The 24608-nt window shown below is 49.3% G+C and overlaps 2 protein-coding genes across 2 annotated transcripts in view; one reads left to right on the top strand and one right to left on the bottom strand.

Annotated features, from left to right (window-relative positions):
- Nucleotides 1–15432, top strand: part of ADCY3 (adenylate cyclase 3) — a 48691-nt gene extending 33259 nt beyond the window's left edge. The window contains exons 16-21 of the mRNA XM_058834077.1: nucleotides 347–505; nucleotides 5723–5869; nucleotides 9604–9717; nucleotides 12542–12668; nucleotides 12742–12866; nucleotides 15134–15432. Of these exons, the coding sequence (XP_058690060.1) occupies nucleotides 347–505; nucleotides 5723–5869; nucleotides 9604–9717; nucleotides 12542–12668; nucleotides 12742–12866; nucleotides 15134–15298 (837 nt within the window). The 3' untranslated portion in view covers nucleotides 15299–15432. The remainder of the gene's footprint in view (nucleotides 1–346; nucleotides 506–5722; nucleotides 5870–9603; nucleotides 9718–12541; nucleotides 12669–12741; nucleotides 12867–15133) is intronic.
- A 3654-nt stretch (nucleotides 15433–19086) lies between these two features.
- On the bottom strand, nucleotides 19087–23142 carry POMC (proopiomelanocortin). Its single transcript, XM_058834084.1, has 2 exons — nucleotides 23023–23142; nucleotides 19087–19626 (listed from the first exon to the last, which is right to left on the bottom strand). Exons 1-2 carry the CDS (start codon nucleotides 23140–23142, stop codon nucleotides 19087–19089), a joined length of 660 nt encoding a protein of 219 aa, XP_058690067.1.
- Between the last annotated feature and the right edge of the window lie 1466 nt (nucleotides 23143–24608).

Genomic DNA, 24608 nt, shown 5'->3' with positions numbered 1-24608 from the left:
CCGTTATTCCCGCCCCATTCCTGTTATTCCCCTATCATTTCCACCCCATTCCCGCCCCCATTCCCGTTATTCCCCCATCATTCCCACCCCCATTCCCGTTATTCCCCCATCATTCCCGCCCCCATTCCCGTTATTCCCCCATCATTCCCATTCCTCCCCCATCATTCCCGCCCCCATTCCCGTTATTCCCCCGTCATTCCCACCCCCATTCCCGCCCCCATTCCCGCCCCGTCATTCCCTCTCCATTCCCGCTCCCATTCCCGTTATTCCCGCCGTCATTCCCGCCATTCCGGTCATTCCCGCCGCCATTCCGGTTATCCCGGTTATCCGGCTCATTCCCTCCCAGGTGGAGCGGCTGGCGCGGACGCTGTTCCTGTGGAAGGCGGACGTTCACGAGCAGAAGGAGCGCGTCTCCGAGATGCGCCGCTGGAACGAGGCCCTGGTGGCCAACATGCTGCCCGAGCACGTGGCCCGACACTTCCTGGGCTCCAAAAAGCGGGATGAGGTCCGTATTCCCGACTTTTTCCCACCTTTTTCCTGCTTTTCCCGCTTTTTTCCCGATTTTTTCCCGCTTTTTCCCACTTTTTCCTGATTTTTCCTGCTTTTTCCCCACTTTCTCCTGCTGTTTTGCCACTTTTTTCCCCGCTTTTTCCCGCTTTTCCCTGATTTTTCCCAATTTTTCCCAATTTTTCCTGATTTTTCCTGCTTTTTCCCCTCTTTTTCCTGTTTTTTCCCACTTTTTCCCGCTTTTTCCCCTCTTTTTCCTGCTTTTTGCCCAGCTTTTTCCTGCTTTTATTTCTGTTTTTTTCCCACTTGTTTCCTGGTTTTTCCCCCACTTTTTTCCAGCTTTTTCCCACTTTTTCCCACTTTTTCCTGCTTTTTCCCCGCTTTTTCCCACTTTTTCCTAATTTTTCCCACTTTCCCCCCGATTTTTCCTGCTTTTTCCCGCTTTTCCCTGATTTTCCCTTTTTTATCACTTTTCCCGTGTTTTTCCTGTTTTCCCCCACTTTTTTCCTGCTTTTTCCCCGCTTTTTCCTGCTTTTCTCACTGCTTTTTTCTCCGCTTCTTTCCTATTTTCCCCCCCACTTTTTCCTGCTTTTTTTCCTGCTTTTTCCCACTTTTTCCCTGATTTTCCCCTGGTTTTTCCCGCTTTTTCCTTCATTTTTTTGCTGATTTTTTCCCATTTTTCCCCCACTTTTTCCCACTTTTTCCTGATTTTTCCTGCTTTTTCCCCGCTTTCTCCTGCTATTTTTGCCGCTTTTTTGCCGCTTTTTTCCCCGTTTTTTCCCGCTTTTCCCTGATTTTTCCCACTTTTCCCCACTTTTTCCTGATTTTCCCTTTTTTCCCACTTTTTTCTGATTTTTCCTGCTTTTTCCCCTCTTTTTCCTGCTTTTTTTGCCGCCTTTTCCCCCGCTTTTTCCTGGTTTTTTCCTCCACTTTTTTCCTGCTTTTTCCCCACTTTTCCCCCACTATTTCTCCCATTTTTCCTGCTTTTTCCTGCTTTTTCCCACTTTTTCCCTGCTTTTTCCTGCTTTTCCCAGATTTTTCCTGCTTTTTCCCCACTTTTTTCTGCTTTTTTCGCTGCTTTTTTCCCTCTTTTTTCCTGTTTTTTTCCCCCACTTTTTTCCTGCTTTTTCCCACTTTTTCCCTCTTTTTCCCACTTTTTCCTGATTTTTCCCACTTTTCCCCACTTTTCCCTGCTTTTTTCCCTGCTTTTTTCCGCTTTTTCCCCTCTTTTTTCCTGTTTTTTTTCCCCCCTTTTTCCCGCTTTTTCCTAATTTTTCCCACTTTCCCCCCGATTTTTCCTGCTTTTTCCCTGCTTTTTCCTGATTTTTCCTGATTTTTCCCCTCTTTTCCCCTTTTTTCCCACTTTTCCCTGTTTTCCCCCCACTTTTTTCCCACTTTTTCCTGATTTTTCCCGCTTTTCCCTGATTTTTCCTGCTTTTATTGCTGTTTTTTTCCCACTTGTTTCCTGGTTTTTCCCCCACTTTTTTCCAGCCTTTTCCCACTTTTTCCCACTTTTTCCTGCTTTTCCCCCACTTTTTCCCATTTTTTCCTGCTTTTTCCTGCTTTTTCCCCACTTTCTCCTGCTTTTTTCTCTGCTTTTTCCCACTTTTTTCCTGTTTTCCCCCCACTTCTTTCCTGATCTTTCCTGATTTTTCCTGCTTTTTCCCCCTTTTCCCCTTTTTTCCCACTTCTCCTTGTTTTTCCCCCACTTTTTTCCTGCTTTTTCCTGATTTTTCCCGCTTTCTGCCCACTTTTCCCTGCTTTTTTCCCACACTTTTTTCCTGCTTTTTTCTGCTTTTTTCGCTGCTTTTTCCCCGATTTTTCCTGCATTTTTTCCTGATTTTTCCCGCTTTTTTCCCCTCTTTTTCCTGCTTTTTCCCTTCTTTTCACGCTTTTTCCTGATTTTTCCTGCTTTTTCCACACTTTTTCCTGCTTCTTTTCCTGCTTTTTTCCCCACTTTTTTCCTGTTTCCCCCCCACTTTTTCCTGCTTTTTTCCTGCTTTTTCCCTGATTTTTCCTGCTTTTTTCCCGCTTTCTCCTGCTTTTTTGGCCACTTTTTTCCCTGTTTTTTTCCTGTTTTTTTTCCTCCACTTTTTTCCTGATTTTTCCCACTTTTTCCTGATTTTTCCTGCTTTTTCCCAGCTTTCTCCTGCTTTTTTTGCCGCTTTTTTCCCCGTTTTTTTCCCCACTTTTTCCCGCTTTTCCCTGATTTTTCCCACTTTTCCCCACTTTTTTTCTGATTTTTCCTGCTTTTTCTGCCACTTTCTCCGGCTTTTTTCCCCACTTTTTCCCCACTATTTCTCGCATTTTTCCTGCTTTTTCCTGATTTTTCCCACTTTTTCCTGATTTTTCCCTGCTTTGTCCCACTTTTTCCCGCTTTTCCCCACTTTTTCCCTGATTTTCCCCACTTTTCCCCCACTTTTTCCTGCTTTTATCCTGTTTTTTCTCCACTTTTTTCCTGATTTTCCCCTGCCTTTTCCCACTTTTTCCCAATTTTTCCTGATTTTTCCCGATTTTTCCCACTTTTTCCTGATTTTCCTGCTTTTTCCCCGCTTTCTCCTGCTTTTTTTGCCACTTTTTTCCCCATTTTTTCCCTGTTTTTTCCTCCACTTTTTCCCTACTTTTCCCTGCTTTTCCCTGCTTTTCCCCACTTTTCCCCCCCTTTTTTCCCTTTTTTTTCCCTGCTTCTTTCCCGCGTTATCCCAGCATTATCCCTTCGGATTCTGGCTCCGTCCCCATCCCGACTCCTCCCCGGGAAGGAATTTTGGGAATTCCCTGGGAATTGGGGACTCCAGGAAGGGTCTCCCTTCCCAGAATTCCATAAAAAATCCCTCGGGATGGATCCTGAACATCCTGGATCCCGGAATCCCGGAATGGCTTCAATAATTCCCAAATAATTCCGGAATAATTCCCCCAAAATTCCAGAATAATTCCCAAATAATTCCAGAATAATTCTCGAATAATTCCCAAATAATTCCCAAATAATTCCTGAATAATTCCCGAAAAATTCCCAAATAATTCCTGAAAAATTCCTGAATATTTCCCCAATAATTCCCAAATAATTCCAGAATAATTAAAAAAAAAAATCCCAAAAAATTCCTGAATAATTCCCAAATAATTCCCAAATAGTTCCAGAATAATTCCCAAATAATTCCCAAAATAATTCCAGAATAATTCCCAAATAATTCCTGAATAATTCCTGAATAATTCCAGGTTCATTCCCAATCCCAGGCTGGGAATGGAGGGAATTCCCTGGGAAAACGGGGAGGGATTTGGGATTTGGGAAGGAATTCCTGGGGTATCCCAAAAAAACCCCAAATCCCAGAAAACCCCTGGATTTCCTTTCCCAAAATTCCACAAAAATCCCTCGGGATGGATCCCGAGCCTCCTGGATCCCGGAATCCCGGAATTCCTTGGGATGGGATCCGCGGATTCCCAACCCCATTCCCATAATCCCAATTTCCCTCCATCCCACAAATCCCGAGTGACCCATCCCTGACTGCTCCTGTCTCGGGCGCCCTCTGGAATTCCCGGTGGGATAATTCCCGGTGGGATAATTCCTGGCAGGATGATAATTCCTATCAGGATAATTCCGGGTGGGATGATTCCTGTTGGGATAATTAATTCCGGGTGGGATAATTCCCAGTGTGATTCCCAATTCCCAGTGGGATAATTCCCAGTGGGATAATTCCAGGGGGAATAATTAATTCCTGGTGTGATTCTCAATTCCCATCGGGATAATTCCCATTGGGATAATTCCTGGCAGGATAATTCCCAGTGGGATGATTCCCGGTGGGATAATTAATTCCCATTGGGTTAATTCCCGGTGTGATTCCCAATTTCTGGTGGGATAATTCCCGTTGGGATAATTAATTCCCATCGGGATAATTAATTCCCATCAGGATAATTAATTCCCATCGGGATAATTAATTCCCATCAGGATAATTAATTCCCATCGGGATAATTAATTTGCCTCCCTGCCTGTAATCCCCATTGGGATAATTCCCACTGGGATAATTCCCAGTGGGATTATTCCCATTGGGATAATTCCGGGTGGGATTCCCAATTCCCATTGGGATAATTCCCGTTGGGATAATTCCTGGCGGGATGATGATTCCCGGTGTGATAATGATTCCCATTGGGATAATTCCCAGTGGGATAATTTATTCCTGTTGGGATAATTCCCAGTGTGATTCCCAATTCCCGTTGGGATAATTCCCATCGAGACAACGATGATTCCCAGGAGTTGTACAGTCAGTCGTACGAGGAGATCGGGGTGATGTTCACCTCTGGAATTCCCATCGGGATAATTCCCGTCGGGATAACGATGATTCCCGTTGGGATAACAATTCCAGGAGCTGTACAGTCAGTCGTACGAGGAGATCAGGGTGATGTTCACCTCTGGAATTCCTGTCGGGATAATTCCCGTTGGGATGATGATGATTCCCATTGGGATAACGATTCCAGGAGCTGTACAGTCAGTCGTACGAGGAGATCGGGGTGATGTTCACCTCTGGAATTCCCATTGGGATAACAATTCCCGATTCCCAGGAGCTGTACAGCCAGTCGTACGAGGAGATCGGGGTGATGTTCACCTCCCTGCCCGTAATTCCCATTGGGATGATTCCCGTCGGGATAACGATGATTCCCATCGGGATAACAGTTCCAGGAGTTGTACAGTCCGTTGTACGAGGAGATCGGGGTGATGTTCACCTCTGGAATTCCTGTCAGGATAATTCCCATTGGGATAATGATGATTCCTGTTGGGATGATGATGATTCCCATTGGGATAACAATTCCAGGAGCTGTACAGTCAGTCGTACGAGGAGATCGGGGTGATGTTCGCCTCTGGAATTCCCATTGGGATAATTCCCGTTGGGATAACGATGATTCCCATCGGGATAACAATTCCCAATTCCAGGAGCTGTACAGCCAGTCGTATGAGGAGATCGGGGTGATGTTCACCTCTGGAATTCCCATTGGGATAATTCCCGTTGGGATAACATTTCCAGGAGCTGTACAGTCAGTCGTACGAGGAGATCGGGGTGATGTTCACCTCTGGAATTCCCATTGGGATAATTCCCGTTGGGATAACAATTCCAGGAGTTGTACAGCCAGTCGTACGAGGAGATTGGGGTGATGTTCACCTCTGGAATTCCCGTTGGGATAATTCCTGTCGGGATAACGATGATTCCCGTTGGGATAACAATTCCAGGAGTTGTACAGTCAGTCGTACGAGGAGATCGGGGTGATGTTCGCCTCCCTGCCCAACTTTGCGGATTTCTACACCGAGGAGAGCATCAACAACGGCGGCATCGAGTGCCTGCGCTTCCTCAACGAGATCATCTCCGACTTCGACGCCGTCAGTGCCCGGGAATGCGGGAATGACCCGCGGGAATGATGGCCCACGGGAATGTGGGAACTACGGGAATGTGGGAGCCATGGGAATAATGATGGGAATGTGGGAACCACGGGAATGTGGGAACCATGGGAATGTGGGAACCATGGGAAAAATGATGGGAATGTGGGAACCACGGGAATGATGGGAATGATGGGAATGTGGGAACCACGGGAATGTGGGAACCATGGGAATAATGATGGGAATGTGGGAACCATGGGAATGTGGGAACCATGGGAATAATGTTGGGAATGTGGGAACCACGGGAATGATGGGAATGACGGGAATAATGATGGGAATGTGGGAACCACGGGAATGACGGGAATGTGGGAATGACGGGAATGATGGGAATGTGGGAACCACAGGAATGTGGGACCCATGGGAATGACGGGAATGTGGGAATGACGGGAATGATGGGAATGTGGGAACCACAGGAATGTGGGACCCATGGGAATGACGGGAATGTGGGAATGAAGGGAATGTGGGATCCACGTGAATGATGGGAATGTGGGAACCACGGGAATGACAGGAATGATGGGAATGTGGGAACCACGGGAATAATGATGGGAATGATGGGAATAATGACTGGAATGTGTGAACCACGGGAATAATGATGGGAATGTGGGAACCATGGGAATGTGGGACCCACGGGAATGACAGGAATGTAGGAATGATGGGAATGTGGGAACCACGGGAATAATGACAGGAATGTGGGACCAACAGGAATGTGGGAACCACGGGAATGTGGGACCCGCAGGAATAATGTTGGGAATGTGGGAACCACGGGAATGATGGGAATGATGGGAATAATGATGGGAATGTGGGACCCACGGGAATGACAGGAATGTAGGAATGATGGGAATGTGGGAACCACGGGAATAATGACAGGAATGTGGGACCCACGGGAATGTGGGACCCACAGGAATGACAGGAATGTGGGAACCACGGGAATGATGGGAATGACGGGAATAATGTTGGGAATGTGGGAACCACGGGAATGATGGGAATGTGGGACCCATGGGAATGTGGGAACCACGGGAATGACGGGAATGTGGGAATGACGGGAATGACGGGAATGTGGGACCCACAAGAATGTGGGACCCATGGGAATGACAGGAATGTAGGAATGATGGGAATGTGTGAACCACGGGAATGATGGGAATGATGGGAATAATGATGGGAATGTGGGAACCACGGGAATGACGGGAATGTGGGAACCACGGGAATGATGGGAATGTGGGACCCATGGGAATGTGGGAACCATGGGAATGACGGGAATGTGGGACCAACAGGAATGTGGGAACCACGGGAATGTGGGACCCATGGGAATGACGGGAACGTGGGACCCATGGGAATGTGGGAACCATGGGAATAATGACGGGAATGTGGGACCCACGGGAATGTGGGAACCACGGGAATGACGGGAATGTGGGAATGATGGGAATGTGGGAACCATGGGAATGATGGGAATGTGGGAACCATGGGAATGACGGGAATGTGGGAACCATGGGAATGTGGGACCCACAGGAATGTGGGACTGGAATAATGACCGGAATTACCGGCCGGAATTCCCGACTGGAATGGGGAACCCACAGGAATTGCCTGCTGGGATGGGGGATGGGCGGGGATTGCTGGGATGGGAATTCCTGGGATGGGGAATGGGCGGGAATTCCCAGAGAATGGATGGGGATTCTTGGGATGGGGAATGGGCGGGAATTCCCAGAGAATGGATGGGGATTCCTGGGATGGGGAATGGGCAGGAATTCCCAGAGAATGGACGGGGATTCCTGGGATGGGGAATGGGCAGGAATTCCCAGAGAATGGATGGGGATTCCTGGGATGGGGAATGGGCGGGAATTCCCAGAGAATGGACGGGGATTCCTGGGATGGGGAATGTGTGGGAATTCCTGGGATGGGAAATTAATGGGAATTCCCAGAGAATGGATGGGAATTGCTGGGATGGGGAATGGATGGGAATTCCTGGGATGGGGAATGGATGGGAATTCCTGGGATGGGGGATGGATGGGAACTCCAGTCAGGATAGGGAATGGATGGGAATTCCTGGGATAGGGAATGGATGGGAATTCCCTGCCAGGATGGGAATTGCTGGGATGGGGAATGGGCGGGAATTCCCAGAGAATGGATGGGGATTCCTGGGATGGGGAATGGGCAGGAATTCCTGGCCAGGATGGGAATTGCTGGGATGGGGGATGGGCGGGAATTCCTGCCTGGGATGGGGAATGGATGGGAATTCCCGGGATGGGAAATGGGTGGGAATTCCTGGCCAAGATGGAAATTCCTGGGATAGGAAATGGATGTGAATTCCTGGCTGGGATGGGAATTCCTGGGAAGGGGAATGGATGGGAATTGCTGGGATGGGGAATGGATGGGAATTCCAGTCAGGATTAGGGATGGATGGGAATTCCTGGCCAGGATGGGAATTCTTGGGATGGGGATTATCCAGGTGGGATCACAGCAGGAATTGCGGGGAATATCCATTGGGATCAGACTGGGAATCCCTGGGAATATCCAGGTGGGATTTATTGGGAATAACTGGGAATGGCCAGGTGGGATGAGGAATATCCAAGTGGGATCACAGCAGGAATTTCGGGAATATCCAGGTGGGATCAGATGGGAATTTTGGGAATATCCAGGTGGGATCAGACCAGGAATTTTGGGAATGTCCAGGTGGAATCAGACTGGGAATAATTGGGAACATCCAGGTGGGAATTTTGGGAACATCCAGGTGGGATCAGACTGGGAATTTCAGGAATATCCAGGTGGGATCACAGCAGGAATCTCAGGGAATATCCAGGTGGGATCAGACTGGGAATTTGGGAATATCCAGGTGGGATCCAGGTGGGAATTTTGGGAATATCCCAGTGGGATCAGACCAGGAATTTTGGGAATATTCAGGTGGAATCAGACTGGGAATAATTGGGAACATCCAGGTGGGAATTTTGTGAATATCCAGGTGGGATCCAGGTGGGAATTTTGGGAATATCCAGGTGGGATCAGACTGGGAATTTCGGGAACGTCCGGGCTGGGTTCCAGGTGAGAATTTCAGGAATGTCAAGGTGGGATCAGACCAGGAATTTTGGGAATATCCAGGTGGGATCAGACTGGGAATTTTGGGAATATCCAGGTGGAATCAGACCAGGAATTTTGGGAATATCCAGGTGGGATCAGACTGGGAATAATTGGGAACATCCAGGTGGGAATTTTGGGAATATCCAGGTGGGATCAGACTGGGAATTTCAGGAATATCCAGGTGGGATCACAGCAGGAATCTCAGGGAATATCCAGGTGGGATCAGACTGGGAATTTTGGGAATATCCAGGCGGGATCCAGGTAGGAATTTTGGGAATATCCAGGTGGGAATTTTGGGAATATCCAGGTGGGATCCAGGTGGGAATTTTGGGAATATCCAGGTGGGATCAGACTGGGAATTTTGGGAATATCCAGGTGGGAATTTCAGGAATATCCAGGGGGGATCCAGGTGGGAATTTTGGGAACATCCAGGTGGGAATTTTGGGAATATCCGGGTGGGAATTTTGGGAATATCCGGGTGGGAATTTTGGGAACATCCAGGTGGGAATTTTGGGAGTATCCGGGTGGGAATTTTGGGAATATCCGGGTGAGAATTTTGGGAATATCTGGGCTCCGGGGTCGATCCCGGGATTTGTGTCCGTGCGCAGCTGCTGGACGAGCCCCAGTTCCGCTGCATCACCAAGATCAAGACCATCGGCAGCACCTACATGGCCGCCTCGGGGGTGACGCCCGACGCCGGCGCCAACGGATTCGGAGCCAAGGTCAGCCCGGGATCCGCCCCCGGACACCCCCGGGAACGGGGAATGGACCCAGGAGGCCCGGAACCGGCCCTGGGGGCACAGCTGGGGGGTGTCACAGCTGGGGGGTGTCACAGCTGGTGGGTGTCACAGCTGGGGGGTGTCACAGCTGGGTGTCACAGCTGGGTGTCACAGCTGGGGGGTGTCACAGCTGGGTGTCACGTCTTCATCTCCATCTCCCTCATCTCCATCATCTCCTTCATCTCCATCTCCGTCATCTCCATCTCCATCATCCCCATCATCTCCATCTCCATCTCCATCTCCATCTCCATCTCCATCATCCCCATCATCTCCATCTCCATCTCCATCTCCATTATCTCCATAATCTCCATAGTCTCCATCTCCATCATCTCCATCTTCATCATCTCCATCATCTCCATCTCCATCATCTCCATCTTCTCCATCTCCCATCTCCATCATCTCCGTCTCCATCTCCATCTCCCATCTTCATCTCCCATCTCCATCTCCATCTCCCATATCTCCATTTCCATCATCTCCATCATCTCCCATCTCCATCTCCATCATCTCCATCTCCATCTCCATCATCCCCATCATCTCCATCTCCATCTCCATCTCCATCTCCATCTCCCATCTCCATCTCCATCTCCATCTCCATCATCTCCATCATCTCCATCTCCCATCTCCATCTCCATCTCCATCATCTCCATCTCCATCATCTCCATCATCCCCATCATGTCCATCTCCCATCTCCATCTCCATCTCCATCTCCATCTCCATCATCTCCATCTCCATCTCTGTCTCCATGTCCCATCTCCATCTCCATCATCTCCCATCTCCATCTCCCATCTCCATCTCCATCTCCATCTCCATCTCCATCTCCATCATCTCTATCTCCATCCCCATCATCTCCATCATCTCTATCTCCCATCTCCCTCTCCCATCTCCATCTACCATCTCCATCATCTCCGTCTCCATCTCCCATCTCCATCTCCCATCTCCCATTTCCTTCATCTCCATCTCCAACTCTATCTCCATCATTTCCATCATCTCTATCTCCATGTCTATCATCTCCATCTCCGTTTCCATCATCTCCATCTCCATCTCCATCTCCACCACCTCTATCTCCCATCTCCATCTCCATCTCCCATCTCCATCTCCATCTCCATCATCCCCATCATCTCCATCTCCATCTCCCATCTCCTATCTCCATCTCCATCATCTCCATCTCCCATCTCCATCTCCATCTCCCATCTCCCTCATCTCCATTTCCATCATCTCCATCTCCCTCATCTCCATTTCCATTATCTTCATCATCTCCCATCTCCGTCTCTATCACCTCCCATCATCTTCATCTCTCATCTTCATCTCCATCTCCATCATTTCCATAATCTCCATCTCCATCTCCATCGTTTCCATCATCTCCATCTCCATCTCCATGTCCCGTCTCCCTCATCTCCCATCTCCATCTCCATCATCTCCATCTCCCATCTCCCATCTCCTATCTCCATCTCCATCATCTCCATCTCCCATCTCCATCTCCTCCATCTTCATCATCTCCATCTCCCATCTCCATCTCCATCTCCCATCTCCCTCATCTCCATTTCCATCATCTCCATCATCTCCCATCTCCATCTCCATCATTTCCATCATCTCCATCTCCATGTCCCATCTCCATCATCTCCCATCTCCATCTCCATCATCTCCATCTCCATCTCCATAATTTTCATCATCATCTCCATCTCCATTTCCATCGTCCCCATCATCTCCATCTCCCATCTCCATCTCCATCTCCATCATCTCCATCTCCATCATCTCCATCATCTCCATCTCCATCTCTGTCTCCATGTCCCATCTCCATCTCCATCATCTCCCATCTCCCATCTCCTCCATCTCCATCATCTCCATCTCCATCACCTCCATCACCTCCATCACCTCCATCACCTCCATCACCTCCATCATCTCCATCTCCATCATCTCCCATCCCCATCTCCATCATCTCCATCATCTCCATCATCTCCATTTCCCATCTCCATCATCCCCATCATCTCCATCTCCATCATCTCCATCTCCCATCTCCATCTCCATCATCTCCATCTCCCATCTCCATCTCCATCTCCATCTCCCATCTCCCTCATCTCCATTTCAATCATCTCCATCATCTCCCATCTCCATCTCCATCATCTCCATCATCTTCATCTCCCATCTCCATCTCCATCTCCCATCTCCCTCATCTCCCATCTCCATCTCCATCGCCTCCATCTCCATCTCCATCTCCATCTCCATCATTTTCATAATCATCTCCATTTCCCATCTCCATCATTTTCATAATCATCTCCATTTCCCATCTCCATCATCCCCATCATCTCCATCTCCCATCTCCATCTCCATCTCCATCTCCCATCTCCCTCATCTCCATTTCCATCATCTCCATCATCTCCCATCTCCGTCTCTATCATCTCCCATCATCTTCATCTCTCATCTCCATCTCCATCTCCACGTCCCATCTCCCTCATCTCCCATCTCCATCTCCATCATCTCCATCTCCGTCTCTGTCTCCATGTCCCATCTCCATCTCCATCATCTTCCATCTCCCATCTCCATCTCCCATCTCCATCATCTCCATCATCCCCCTCATCTCCCTCATCCCCATCATCCCCCTCATCTCCCTCATCCCCATCATCCCCCTCATCTCCCTCATCCCCATCATCCCCCTCATCTCCCTCATCCCCATCATCTCCCTCATCTCCCTCATCCCCCTCATCCCCCCTCTCCCCGGCCGTGTCCGTTGGATCCGTTCTGTCCCCGATTCCCGGGATTTTCTCCTCAGCCGGATCCCCGCTCGGACAAGGAGCGCTGGCAGCACTTGGCCGACCTGGCTGACTTCGCGCTGGCCATGAAGGTGACGCTGATGAACATCAACTACCAGTCCTTCAACAACTTCATGCTGCGCATTGGCAAGTCCGGGAATTCTGGGAATCCCGGGAATTCTGGGAATTCCGGGGATAATCCCGGGAATTCTCCTGGCAGGGATGAACAAGGGGGCGGTGCTGGCCGGAGTCATCGGCGCCCGGAAGCCGCACTACGACATCTGGGGCAACACCGTCAACGTGGCCAGCAGGATGGAATCCACCGGAGTCATGGGAAACATCCAGGTGGGAATGGGGCGGGAATAGCTGGGAATCGCTGGGAATCACTGGGAATCACCGGGAATGTCCTGGGGGATGGGGAATGAATAGCCAGGAACCACCAGGAATCCACCGGAGTCATGGGAAACATCCAGGTGGGAATGGGGTGGGAATAGCTGGGAATCACTGGGAATCACTGGGAATCACCGGGAATGTCTTGGGGGATGGGGAACATCCAGGTGGGAATGGGGCGGGAATCTCACTGGGAATCACTGGGAATCACTGGGAATCACTGGGAATATCTGGGGGATGGGGAATGAATAGCCAGGAACCACCGGGAATCCACCGGAGTCATGGGGAACATCCAGGTGGGAATGGGGCGGGGATCTCACTGGGAATAACTGGGAATAGCTGGGAATCACTGGGAATCACTGGGAATCACTGGGAATCACTGGGAATCACTGGGAATAGCCAGGGATCACCGGGAATCCACCGGAGTGATGGGCAACATCCAGGTGGGAATGGGGTGGGAATAGCTGGGAATCACCGGGAATCGCTGGGAATCACTGGGAATGTCCAGGGATCACCGGGAATGTCTGGGGGGGATGGGGGGATGGGGAATGAATAGCCAGGAACCACCGGGAATCCACCGGAGTCATGGGGAACATCCAGGTGGGAATGGGGCGGGAATCTCACTGGGAATCACTGGGAATCGCTGGGAATCGCTGGGAATCACTGGGAATCGCTGGGAATCGCTGGGAATGTCCTGGGGGATGGGGAATGAATAGCCAGGAACCACCAGGAATCCACCGGAGTCATGGGGAACATTCAGGTGGGAATGGGGCGGGAATCTCACTGGGAATCACTGGGAATCACTGGGAATCACCGGGAATGTCCTGGGGGATGGGAAACATCCAGGTGGGAATGGGGTGGGAATAGCTGGGAATCACTGGGAATCACCGGGAATCACCGGGAATGTCCTGGGGGATGGGGAATGAATAGCCAGGGATCACCGGGAATCCACCGGAGTCATGGGGAACATCCAGGTGGGAATGGGGCGGGAATCCCACTGGGAATCACTGGGAATCACCGGGAATGTCCTGGGAGATGGGGAATGAGTTCCCAGGGATCACCAGGAATCCACCGGAGTCATGGGGAACATCCTGGTGGGAATGGCCGGGAATAGCTGGGAATTGTGTCTGGGAATCACCAGGAATTTCCTGGGGGGATGGGGAACGTCCAGGTGGGAATAGCCGGGAATCTCATCAGGAATGTCCTGGGGGATGGGGAATGTCCAGGTGGGAATCACTGGGAATCTCACTGGGAATTGTGTCTGGGAATCACCGGGAATGTCTGGGGGGATGGGGGGATGGGGAATGAATGTCCAGGGATCATCGGGAATCCGCCCGGAGTCATGGGGAACATCCAGGTGGGAATCACCAGGAATAGCTGGGAATAGCTGGGAATCACTGGGAATGTCCAGGAATCACTGGGAATGTCGGGGGGGATGGGGAATGAGTTCCCAGGGATCACCGGGAATCCACCGGAGTCATGGGGAACATCCAGGTGGGAATCACCGGGAATCACGTCCAGGAATCACCGGGAATCACGTCCAGGAATGTCTGGGAATGGGGAATGAATAGCCAGGACTCCCTGGACTCACAGGCTTACGGAATCCCGGAATTCCTTGGGATGGGATCCACAAATTCCCATCCCATTCCCATCCTGCTCCAGCTTTTCCTTGGACAATCCCAAGAATTCCCTGGGAATTCCAGCCCAGCGGGGAATTCCTTCCCAAGATCCCGGCCTGAGCTCCCTTTTCCCAGGGAATTCCCTCCATTCCCAGCCTGGGGTTGGATCCAGCCCCATCCCGAGGGAAGGAATTTTGGGAATTCCCTGGGAATTGGGGACTCCAGGAAGGGTCTCCCTTCCCAGAATTCCATAAAAATCCCCCGGGATGGATCCTGAACATCCTCAGTCCCAGAATCCCAGAATTCCTTGGGCTGGGCTCCACAGATTCCCAACCCCATCCCATTCCCAGGCCGCTCCAGCTTTTCCTTGGATATTCCCAGGGATTCTCTGGGAATTCCATCCCATCCAGGAATTCCCACCAACTCTCCCTTCCCAAATCCCCACACCCGGAATCCATCCCCTCCTTCCCCTCCCTTTTTCCTTTTACCCCTCTTTTCCCATCCCGGGGAAGAAGGGCGAAATTCCCAAATTCCCATTTTTTTTTCCCTTTGGAATTCCCCTCTTCCCAAATTCCCCGTTTTTCCCTTCGGAATTCCCCTCAGGTGGTGGAGGAGACGCAGCAGATCCTGAAGGAATTCGGGTTCCGCTTCGTCCGGCGCGGCGCCGTCTACGTCAAGGGCAAAGGGGAGCTCCTCACCTTCTTCCTCAAGGGCCGGGAAAAAGCCGGATCCGTCCCCCTCCCCCACCAGGTGCTGGAGAATTCCTGAGGAATCCTCGGGAATCTCCGCCGGGATCAGGAGCCCCCGAGCCCCTCGGGAAGGGATTTTCTTTTTTTTTTCCCGGGGTTTTTTCGGAATTCCGGGAGCTGCGAGCTCAGGGATGGTGGGGAGGGGGAAACGGGAATTGCCGGGAGCCGCCCCCCGGAGTTTTGTGTTCCGGATCCATAAATTCTGTCGGAGAAGGCGTGGATTGGTGTTTGTGACCCGCCGGAATCGGGATCGGGATCGGGGGCGGGAATCGGGATCGGGAATCGAGGGTGGGGATCAGGAATCAGGAATCGGGGGTGGGAATCAGGATCAGGAATTGGGAATTGGGATCGGGATCAGGAATTGGGAATCAGGAATCGGGGATTGGGGGCGGGAATTGGGATCAGGAATTGGGAATCAGGAATCGGGGGCGGGAATTGGGATCAGGAATTGGGAATCAGGAATCGGGGGCGGGAATCGGGATCAGGGATTGGGATCAGGAATTTCGATCAGGAATCAGAATTGGAGATTGGGATCAGGAATCAGGATCAGGAATCAGAATTGGGGATCGGGACCAGGAATCAGAATCAGGGGTGGGAATCGGGAATCAGGATCAGGAATCAGGATCAGGAATCAGGATCAGGAATCGGGAATTGGGATCGGGGATCAGGATCAGGGATCGGGAATCGGGGGTGGGAATTGGGATCAGGGATTGGGGTCAGGAATCAGGGGCAGGAATCAGGATCAGGAATCGGGAATCGGGAATCAGGGGCGGGAATTGGGATTGGGAATCAGGGGCTGGATCAGGAATCGGGATTGGGAATCGGGGATCAGGGGCGGGAATCGGGAATCGGGATCGGGGACCAGGATCAGGAATCGGGATCAGGAATCGGGGGCGGGAATTGGGAATCGGGATCAGGAATCGGGGCAGGAATCAGGATCAGGAATCGGGAATTGGGGGCAGGAATCGGGAATTGGGATCAGGAATCGGGAATCGGGAATCGGAATCAGGAATCGGGATCGGGAATCGGGATCGGGAATCAGGGGCGGGATTGGGAATCAGGGGCGGGATTGGGATCGGGAATCAGGGGCGGGATCAGGAATCGGGATTGGGAATCAGGGGCTGGATTGGGATTGGGAATTGGGGGCAGGATTGGGATCAGGAATCGGGATCAGGAACTGGGATCAGGAATCGGGAATCGGGGGTGGGAATTGGGATCGGGGATCGGGGATTGAGATCAGGAATCAGGATCGGGAATCGGGGGTGGGATCGGGAATCGGGATCAGGAATCGGGGGTGGGATTGGGATTGGGAATTGGGGGCGGGATCGGGAATCAGGGGCGGGATGGGGATTGGGATTGGAATCGGGAAGAGGATTGGGATTGGGTCAGGATTGGGGTCAATATCGGGATCTGGATCAGGATCGGGATTGGGGTCAGGATCAGAGATCCGGATCGGAGACCTGGATCAGGATTGGAGTCAGGATTGGGATTGGGATTGGGGTCAGGATCAGAGATCCGGATCGGAGACCTGGATCAGGATTGGAGTCAGGATCGGGATCGGGATCGGGGTCAGGATCAGAGATCCGGATTGGGATTGAGATGGAGTCAGGATTGGGGTTGTGATTGGGAATTGGGAGCAGGATCTGGGATTGGGATTGGGATCGGGATTGGGGTCAGGATTGGGATCGGGATTGGGATTGGGGCCAGGATCAGGGTTGGGATCGGGATGGGGATTGGGGTCAGGATCAGGAACAGGAACAGGAACAGGATCAGGATTGGGTTGGGATCAGGATCAGGATCAGGGTCAGGATTGGGGTCAGGATCAGGATCAGAGATCTGTATTGGGATTGGGATTGGGATTGGGATTGGGATTGGGATTGGGATTGGGATTGGATCGGGATTGGGGTCGGGATCAGGATCAGGATTGGGATCAGAATCGGGAACGGGATCGGAATTGGGTTGGGATTGGGGTCGGGATTGGGATCAGGATCAGAGATGGGGATCAGGATTGGGATTGGGGTCAGGATCGGGAACGGGATCAAGATTGGGTTGGGATTGGGGTTGGGATCAGGATTGGGATCAGAGACCAGGGTCAGGATTAGGATCAGAGATCTGGATTGGGATTGGGATTGGGATCAGGATCGGGATCAGGATCAGGATTGGGGTCAGGATCGGGATCAGGATCAGAGATCCAGATTGGGATTGGGATCAGGATTGGGGTCAGGATTGGGGTCAGGATCAGGATCAGGAATGGGAACGGGATCAGGATCAGGAACGGGATCGGATCGGGACTGGGGTCAATATCGGGATCAGAGATCAGGATAGGGATTGAGATCAGGATCGGAAATCTGGATCAGGATCGGGATCAGGATCAGGACTGGGGCCAGGATCGGGATCGGAATCGGGATTGGGATCAGGATTGGGATCAGAGATCAGGGTCAGGATTGGGGTCGGGATCAGGACTGGAATCGGGATTGGGATCAGGATTGGAGATCAGGATTGGGGTTGGGATCGGGATCAGGATCAGGATCAGGATCAGGATCGGGATCGGGATTGCGGTCAGGATTGGGGTTGGGATCAGGATCAGGATCGGGATCAGGATTGGGATCAGGATCGGAATCGAGATCAGGATCAGGATCAGGATTGGGGTTGGGATCGGGATCAGGATCAGGATCGGGATCAGGATCGGGATCGGGATTGCAGTCAGGATTGGGGTTGGGATCAGGATCGGGATCGGGATCAGGATTGGTGTTGGGATCGGGATTGGCGGCTCCGGGAACGGTTCCCATGGAATTTGGCGTTCCCGGAGTTGGGCTCGGCTCCAACGGAAGCAGCGGAATTCCGAAGGCCGATCCCCCATTCCTGGATTTCCCCCGGGATAACGAGAGGGGCTCCAGCGCTTTCCCAAGGGAATTTTGGATTTGGGGGAATCCTGGAATTTTTGGGATGGGAAGGGAGCTCAAATCCCATTCCAACCTTTCCTGGGATGCTCCCAGGGATCCAGGAATTCTCCGGGAATTCCTTCCCAAAATTCCTCCCCGTTTTTCCCAGGGAATTCCAGCCCAAATCCCAGCCTGGGGTTGGATCCAGCCCCATCCCAAGGGAAGGAATTTTGGGAATTCCCTGGGACTTGGGGACTCCAGGAAGGGTCTCCCTATCCCAGAATTCCATAAAAATCCCTCGGGATGAATCCTGAGCATCCTGGATCCTGGAATCCCGGAATTCCTTGGGATGGGATCCACGGATTCCCAATCCCATCCCCATTCCCACCAATCCCGGGATGTTCCGTCTTTTCCTTGGATACTCCCAGGGATTCTCTGGGAATTCCTTCCCAAAATCCCAAATCCCAATTCCCACCTTTTCCCATGGGAATTCCATTCCCAGTTCCTTCCCAGAATTCCCAATCTGGGAATTCCCTCACCCCAAAATTCCCCCCCCCCATTCCCAACCTTCGGCTCCATCCCCAATTCCCGATTTTTTTTCCCCGAACTCTCTTCATCCGGAATTTTCCTTTATTTTCTTCGGGAATTTTTTCCATCCCTCCTTCCCAGCATTTCCCAGGAATTCCCAAGAATTCCCACCCGAGGGGTGGGAGGAGGGAGGATCCATCCCAGAATTCCCAGCCCGGAATCCCGGGATTTCTCCCTTTATTCCGAAGGACGAAGCGCTAAGGGGACACTACGGGGGGTGGGGGGGGTGGGGCGGGATTTTCCCGCTTTTTTTTTCCCGTTTTTTTTTCCCATGGGGTTTTCCCGGTTTTTTCCCCATGGATTTTCCAGGATTTTCCCGGTTTTTTTTTCCCCTCCCTCACTGCCCATCCTTGGAAAAGCTTTTCCCGATGGCGTTCTTGAAGAGCGTCACCAGCGGCCTCCGGCTCCGCTCCGCGCTCATGAATCCCCCGTAGCGCTTTTCCTTCCGGGAATCCCAGGGCAATTCCCAACCCCCTTCCTCTTCCTCTTCCTCCCCCTCCCCACCCCACGGCTCTTCCCGCCGGAATTCCGGCTGGGAATTCTCCTCCCATTCCTCCTGGGCTCCGTTGGGGTAGACCTTGACCGGCCTCCTCTTGCGCCCCACGGGTTTCCCCCATCGGAAGTGCTCCATGGAATACGAGCGCTTCCCGTCTTTTCCCGCCTCTTCCCAGATCCGGGAAAAGGCGGGAATGATGCCGGGATGGAATTCCCGTTTCCGGCTGTTGGGATCGCTGCTGTTTTTGCGGCCGAAGCGGTTCCATCGGAAGTGGCTCATCACGTAACCCCGGGGTCCCGCCGACAGCGGCTGCCATTCCCCCATCCCGGGAAAAAACGGAGATTCCCAGGAAAGGCGGGAGCGGCAGGATCCCGGGCAGGCCTGGAGGGAGAGCAGGGAATTCCCTGAGAGGAGAGAGTGGCTGGGAATTTTGGGGAATTTTGGGGAATTTTGGGGAATTTTGGGGAATTTTGGGGAATTCCTGAATTTCCCGGTGTTTCTTTAATGGGAATCTCCCAGTTCCTCTCCCCATTCCCATTGGGAATTCCCAAATCCCAGAATTCCCATTCATCACGTGATCCCAGAGAATTGCCAAATCTGGGAATTCCCAAATCCCAGAATTCCCATTCCACACATGATCCCAGAGAATTCCCAAATCCCTGAATTCCCAAATCCCTGAATTCCCATTCCACACATGATCCCAGAGAATTCCCAAATCCCTGAATTCCCAAATCCCTGAATTCCCATTCCTCACGTGATCCCGGAGAATTCCCAAATCCTGTTCCATCCCGGAATTCCCGTTCCCCTCTTGATCCCAGAAAATTCCCAAATCTGGGAATTCCCAAATCCCTGAATTCCCATTCCTCACACGATCCCAGAGAATTCCCAAATCCTGTTCCATGCTGGAATTCCCATTCCCCTCTTGATCCCAGAAAATTCCCAAATCTGGGAATTCCCAAATCCCAGAATTCCCATTCCACATGTGATCCCAGAGAATTCCCAAATCCCTGAATTCCCAAATCCCTGAATTCCCATTCATCACATGATCCCAGAGAATTCCCAAATCTGGGAATTCCCAAATCCCTGAATTCCCATTCCACACATGATCCCAGAGAATTCCCCAAATCCTGTTCCATGCCGGAATTCCCGTTCCCCTCTTGATCCCAGAGAATTCCCAAATCTGGGAATTCCCAAATCCCTGAATTCCCATTCCACACACGATCCCAGAGAATTCCCCAATCCTGTTCCATGCTGGAATTCCCATTCCCCTCTTGATCCCAGAAAATTCCCAAATCTGGGAATTCCCAAATCCCAGAATTCCCATTCCACATGTGATCCCAGAGAATTCCCAAATCCCTGAATCCCCAAATCCCTGAATTCCCATTCATCACGTGATCCCAAAGAATTCCCAAATCTGGGAATTCCCAAATCCCTGAATTCCCATTCCTCACGTGATCCCAGAGAATTCCCAAATCCTGTTCCATGCCGGAATTCCCGTTCCCCTCTTGATTCCCAGGAATTCCCAAATTTCCCAGCGTTTTCTTCTGGGGGTCTCCCAATTCCTCCCCCCATTCCCGAATGATTCCCACATGGAATTCCATCCCAGGATTCCCATTCCATGCGTAATTCCAGGGAATTCCCAAATCTGGGAATTCCCAAATCCCAGAATTCCCATTCCTCACGTGATCCTGGAGAATTCCCAAATTTTGGGAATTCCCAAATCCCGTTCCATCCCGGAATTCCCGTTCCCCTCTTGATTCCAAGGAATTCCCAAATTTCCCAGCACTTTTTTAACGGGAATCTCCCAATTCCTCCCCCCATTCCCAAACAATTCCCACCAGGAATTCTGGGATGGAACGGGATTTGGGAATTCCCAGATTTGGGAATTTTTTTGGGGGAATATTTCAGATTTTTTGGGATTTGATCCCAAAAAAAAAAATCTGAAAGATTTGATCCCAAAAAAAAATCTCCGGGAAAATTCCCATTCCCAAATCCCTCAAATTTTTGGGGGGATTTTTTTTGGGATTTAATTCCCAAATCCCTCAAATTTTGGGGGATTTTTTGGAATTTGATTCCCAAACTCTTCAATTTTTTTTGGATTTTTTGGGATTTGATTCCCAAATCTCTCCATTTTTAGGGATTTTTTGGGGGGGATTTAATTCCCAAATCCCTGAAATTTTTTGGAATTTTTCGCAATTTGATCCCAAAAAATCCCTGGGAAAATTCCCATTCCAAAATCCCTCTTTTTTGGGGGATTTTTTTTGGGATTTAATTCCCAAATCAATCAAATATTTGGAATTTTTGGGATTAAATTCTCAAATGCCTCCATTTTTAGGGATTTTTGGGATTTAATTCCCAAATCAATCAAACATTTAATTCCCAAATTTCATTTAATTGGATTTAATTCCCAAATCTCTCCAATTTTTGGCTTTTTTTTTGGGATTTGATTCCCACATCACTGAAATATTTGGGAGTTTTTGGGATTTGATTCCCAAACCCTTCAATTTTTAGGGATTTTTCGATTTAATTCCCAAATCCCTCAATTTTTAGGGATTTTTTTGGGGGATTTAATTCCCAAATCCCTCCTTTTTTTTTTTAAAGTAATTTTTGGGAATTCTTGGGATTTTTTTCTTTTTTTTTTTTTTTTGGATTTAATTCCAAAATCCCTCAATTTTTTAGGGGATTTTTGGGATTTAATCCCATTTTTTGGTGGGAATTTTTGGGAATTATTTTCATTTTTTTTTTGGGATTTGATCCCAAAATATCTCCAGGAAAATTCCCACTCCCAAACCCCTCCAGTTTTTTGGAATTTTTGGGATTTAATCCCCAAATCCTTCAATTGTTTTTGGATTTTTGGGATTTGATTCCCAAATCCCTTCAAATATTTTGGGATTTTTTGGATTAAATTCCCAAATCTCTCCATTTTTAGGGATTTTTTGGGATATTTGATCCACAAATCCCTGAAATTTTTGGAATTTTTCGCAATTTGATCCCAAAAAATCTCCAAAATTTCCCAAAAAATGAGAAAATTCCCATTCCCAAATCCCTCCAGTTTTTAGGGAATTTTTGGGATTTGATCCCATTTTTTGGGGGGAATTTTTGGGAATTATTTTCAATTTTTTTTTTGGGATTTGATCCCAAAATATCTCCAGGAAAATTCCCACTCTCAAATCCCTCCAGTTTTTTGGAATTTTTGGGATTTAATTCCCAAATCCCTCAAATTTTGGGGGATTTTTGGGATTTAATTCCCAAATTCTTCAATTTTTTTTGGAGTTTTTGGGATTTGATTCCCAAATCTCTCAAATATTTGGGATTTTTTGGATTAAATTCCCAAATCTCTCCATTTTTAAGGATTTTTTGGGATATTTGATCCCCAAATCCCTGAAATTTTTGGAATTTTTCGCAATTTGATCCCAAAAAATCTCCAAAATTTCCCAAAAAATGGGAAAATTCCCACTCCCAAACCCCTCCCTTTTTTTGGGAATTTTTGGGATTTAATCCCAAAATCCCTCAATTTTTTAGGGCATTTTTGGGATTTAATCCCATTTTTGGGGGGAATTTTTGGGAATTATTTTCAATTTTTTTTTGGGATTTGATCCCAAAATATCTCCAGGAAAATTCCCACTCCCAAATCCCTCCATTTTTACAGATTTTTAGGATTTAATCCCATTTTTTTTTAATTTTTTTGGGAATTCTTTCCATTTTTTTTTGGGATTTGTTCCCAAAAATTTTCCCAAAAAATTCCCATTCCCCATTCCCCATTCCCAAGGATTTTACCGGAATTCCGGAATCTCCTCCTGGATCCCGACATTCCGGATTCTCCGGGCACGGATCCGAAGTTCCCAGGGAATTCCAGAGGATCAGCGCCAGCGCCACCGGAACCATTCCCGACCCCATCCCGGCCCGGAAAATCGGGAATGAGCTGAGGGAAAAATCCCGGGAAAAAAAATCCCCGGTGAGAAATTCCCGGAATTCCTTCAGGATCCGCTTGGGTTCCCCCTGCCTCAGTTTCCCTCTGGGGAAAATCCCATTTTCCGGGATTTGGGATCGATTTCCATGGGAAAATCCCATTTTTTTCCCGGATTTGGGAATGTTCTGGAAGGAATTTTCCCCATTTTTTTTTAGGGATCTTCTTCCCTTTTCCCGTGCCTCAGTTTCCCTCTGGGGAAAATCCCATTTTCCGGGATTTGGGATCGATTTCCATGGGAAAATCCCAAATTTTTCCCAAATCTGGGAATGTTCGGGAAGGAATTGTTTCCCTTTTTTTTTTTCTTTTTTTAGGGATCTCATTCCTTTTCCCGTGCCTCAGTTTCCCTCTGGGAAAATCCCTCCTCCCGTTTTCCGGGATCGATTTCCATGGGAAAATCCAAAATTTTTCCCAAATCTGGGAATGTTCTGGAAGGAATTTTTCCCTTTTTTTTTCCCCTTTTTTTTAGGGATCTTTTTCCTTTTCCCGTGCCTCAGTTTCCCTCTGGATAAATCCCTCTTCCCGTTTTCCGGGATTTGGGATCGATTTCCATGGGAAAATCCCATTTTTTTCCCAGATTTGGGAATGTTCTGGAAGGAATTTCCCCCCCTTTTTTTTTTTAGGGATCCCTTTCATTTTCCCTGTGCCTCAGTTTCCCTCTGGAAAAATCCTTTCTCCCATTTTCCGGGATCGATTTCCATGGGAAAATCCCATTTTTTTCCCGGATTTGGGAATGTTCTGGAAGGAATTTTTCCCTTTTTTTTTTTAGGGATCTCATTCCTTATCCCGTGCCTCAGTTTCCCTCTGGAAAAATCCTTCCTCCCATTTTCCGGGATCGATTTCCATGGAAAAATCCAATTTTTCCCAGATTTGGGAATGTTCTGGAAGGAATTTTTCCCTTTTTTCCCCCCCTTTTTTTTAGGGATCCCTTTCCTTTTCACGTGCCTCAGTTTCCCTCTGGAAAAATCCCTCCTCCCATTTTCCGGGATTTGGGATCCATTTCTCTGGGAAAATCCCATTTTTCCCAAATCTGGGAATGTTCGGGAAGGAGTTTTTCCCATTTTTTTTTCTTTTTTTAGGGATCTCATTCCTTTTCCCGTGCCTCAGTTTCCCTCTGGAAAAATCCCTCCCGTTTTCCGGGATCGGGAACTTTCTCCATGGAAAAAAAAATCCCATTTTTCACGGATCTGGGAATGTTCTGGAAGGAATTCTCCCTTTTTTTTTAGGGATCTTCTTCCCTTTCCCCGTGCCTCAGTTTCCCTCTGGAAAAATCCCTCCTCCCATTTTCTGGGATCGATTTCCATGGGAAAATCCCATTTTTTTCCCGGATTTCAGAATGTTCTGGAAGGAAATTTTCCCTTTTTTTTTTTTGTTTTTTTTTGTTTTTTTTTAATTA

Source organism: Poecile atricapillus, chromosome 3, assembly GCF_030490865.1.
Source record: "Poecile atricapillus isolate bPoeAtr1 chromosome 3, bPoeAtr1.hap1, whole genome shotgun sequence".
NCBI classification, from domain to species: domain Eukaryota; kingdom Metazoa; phylum Chordata; class Aves; order Passeriformes; family Paridae; genus Poecile; species Poecile atricapillus.
The sequence above is the reverse complement of the archived record's forward strand: the minus strand, read 5'-3'. Positions and strand labels throughout refer to the sequence as shown.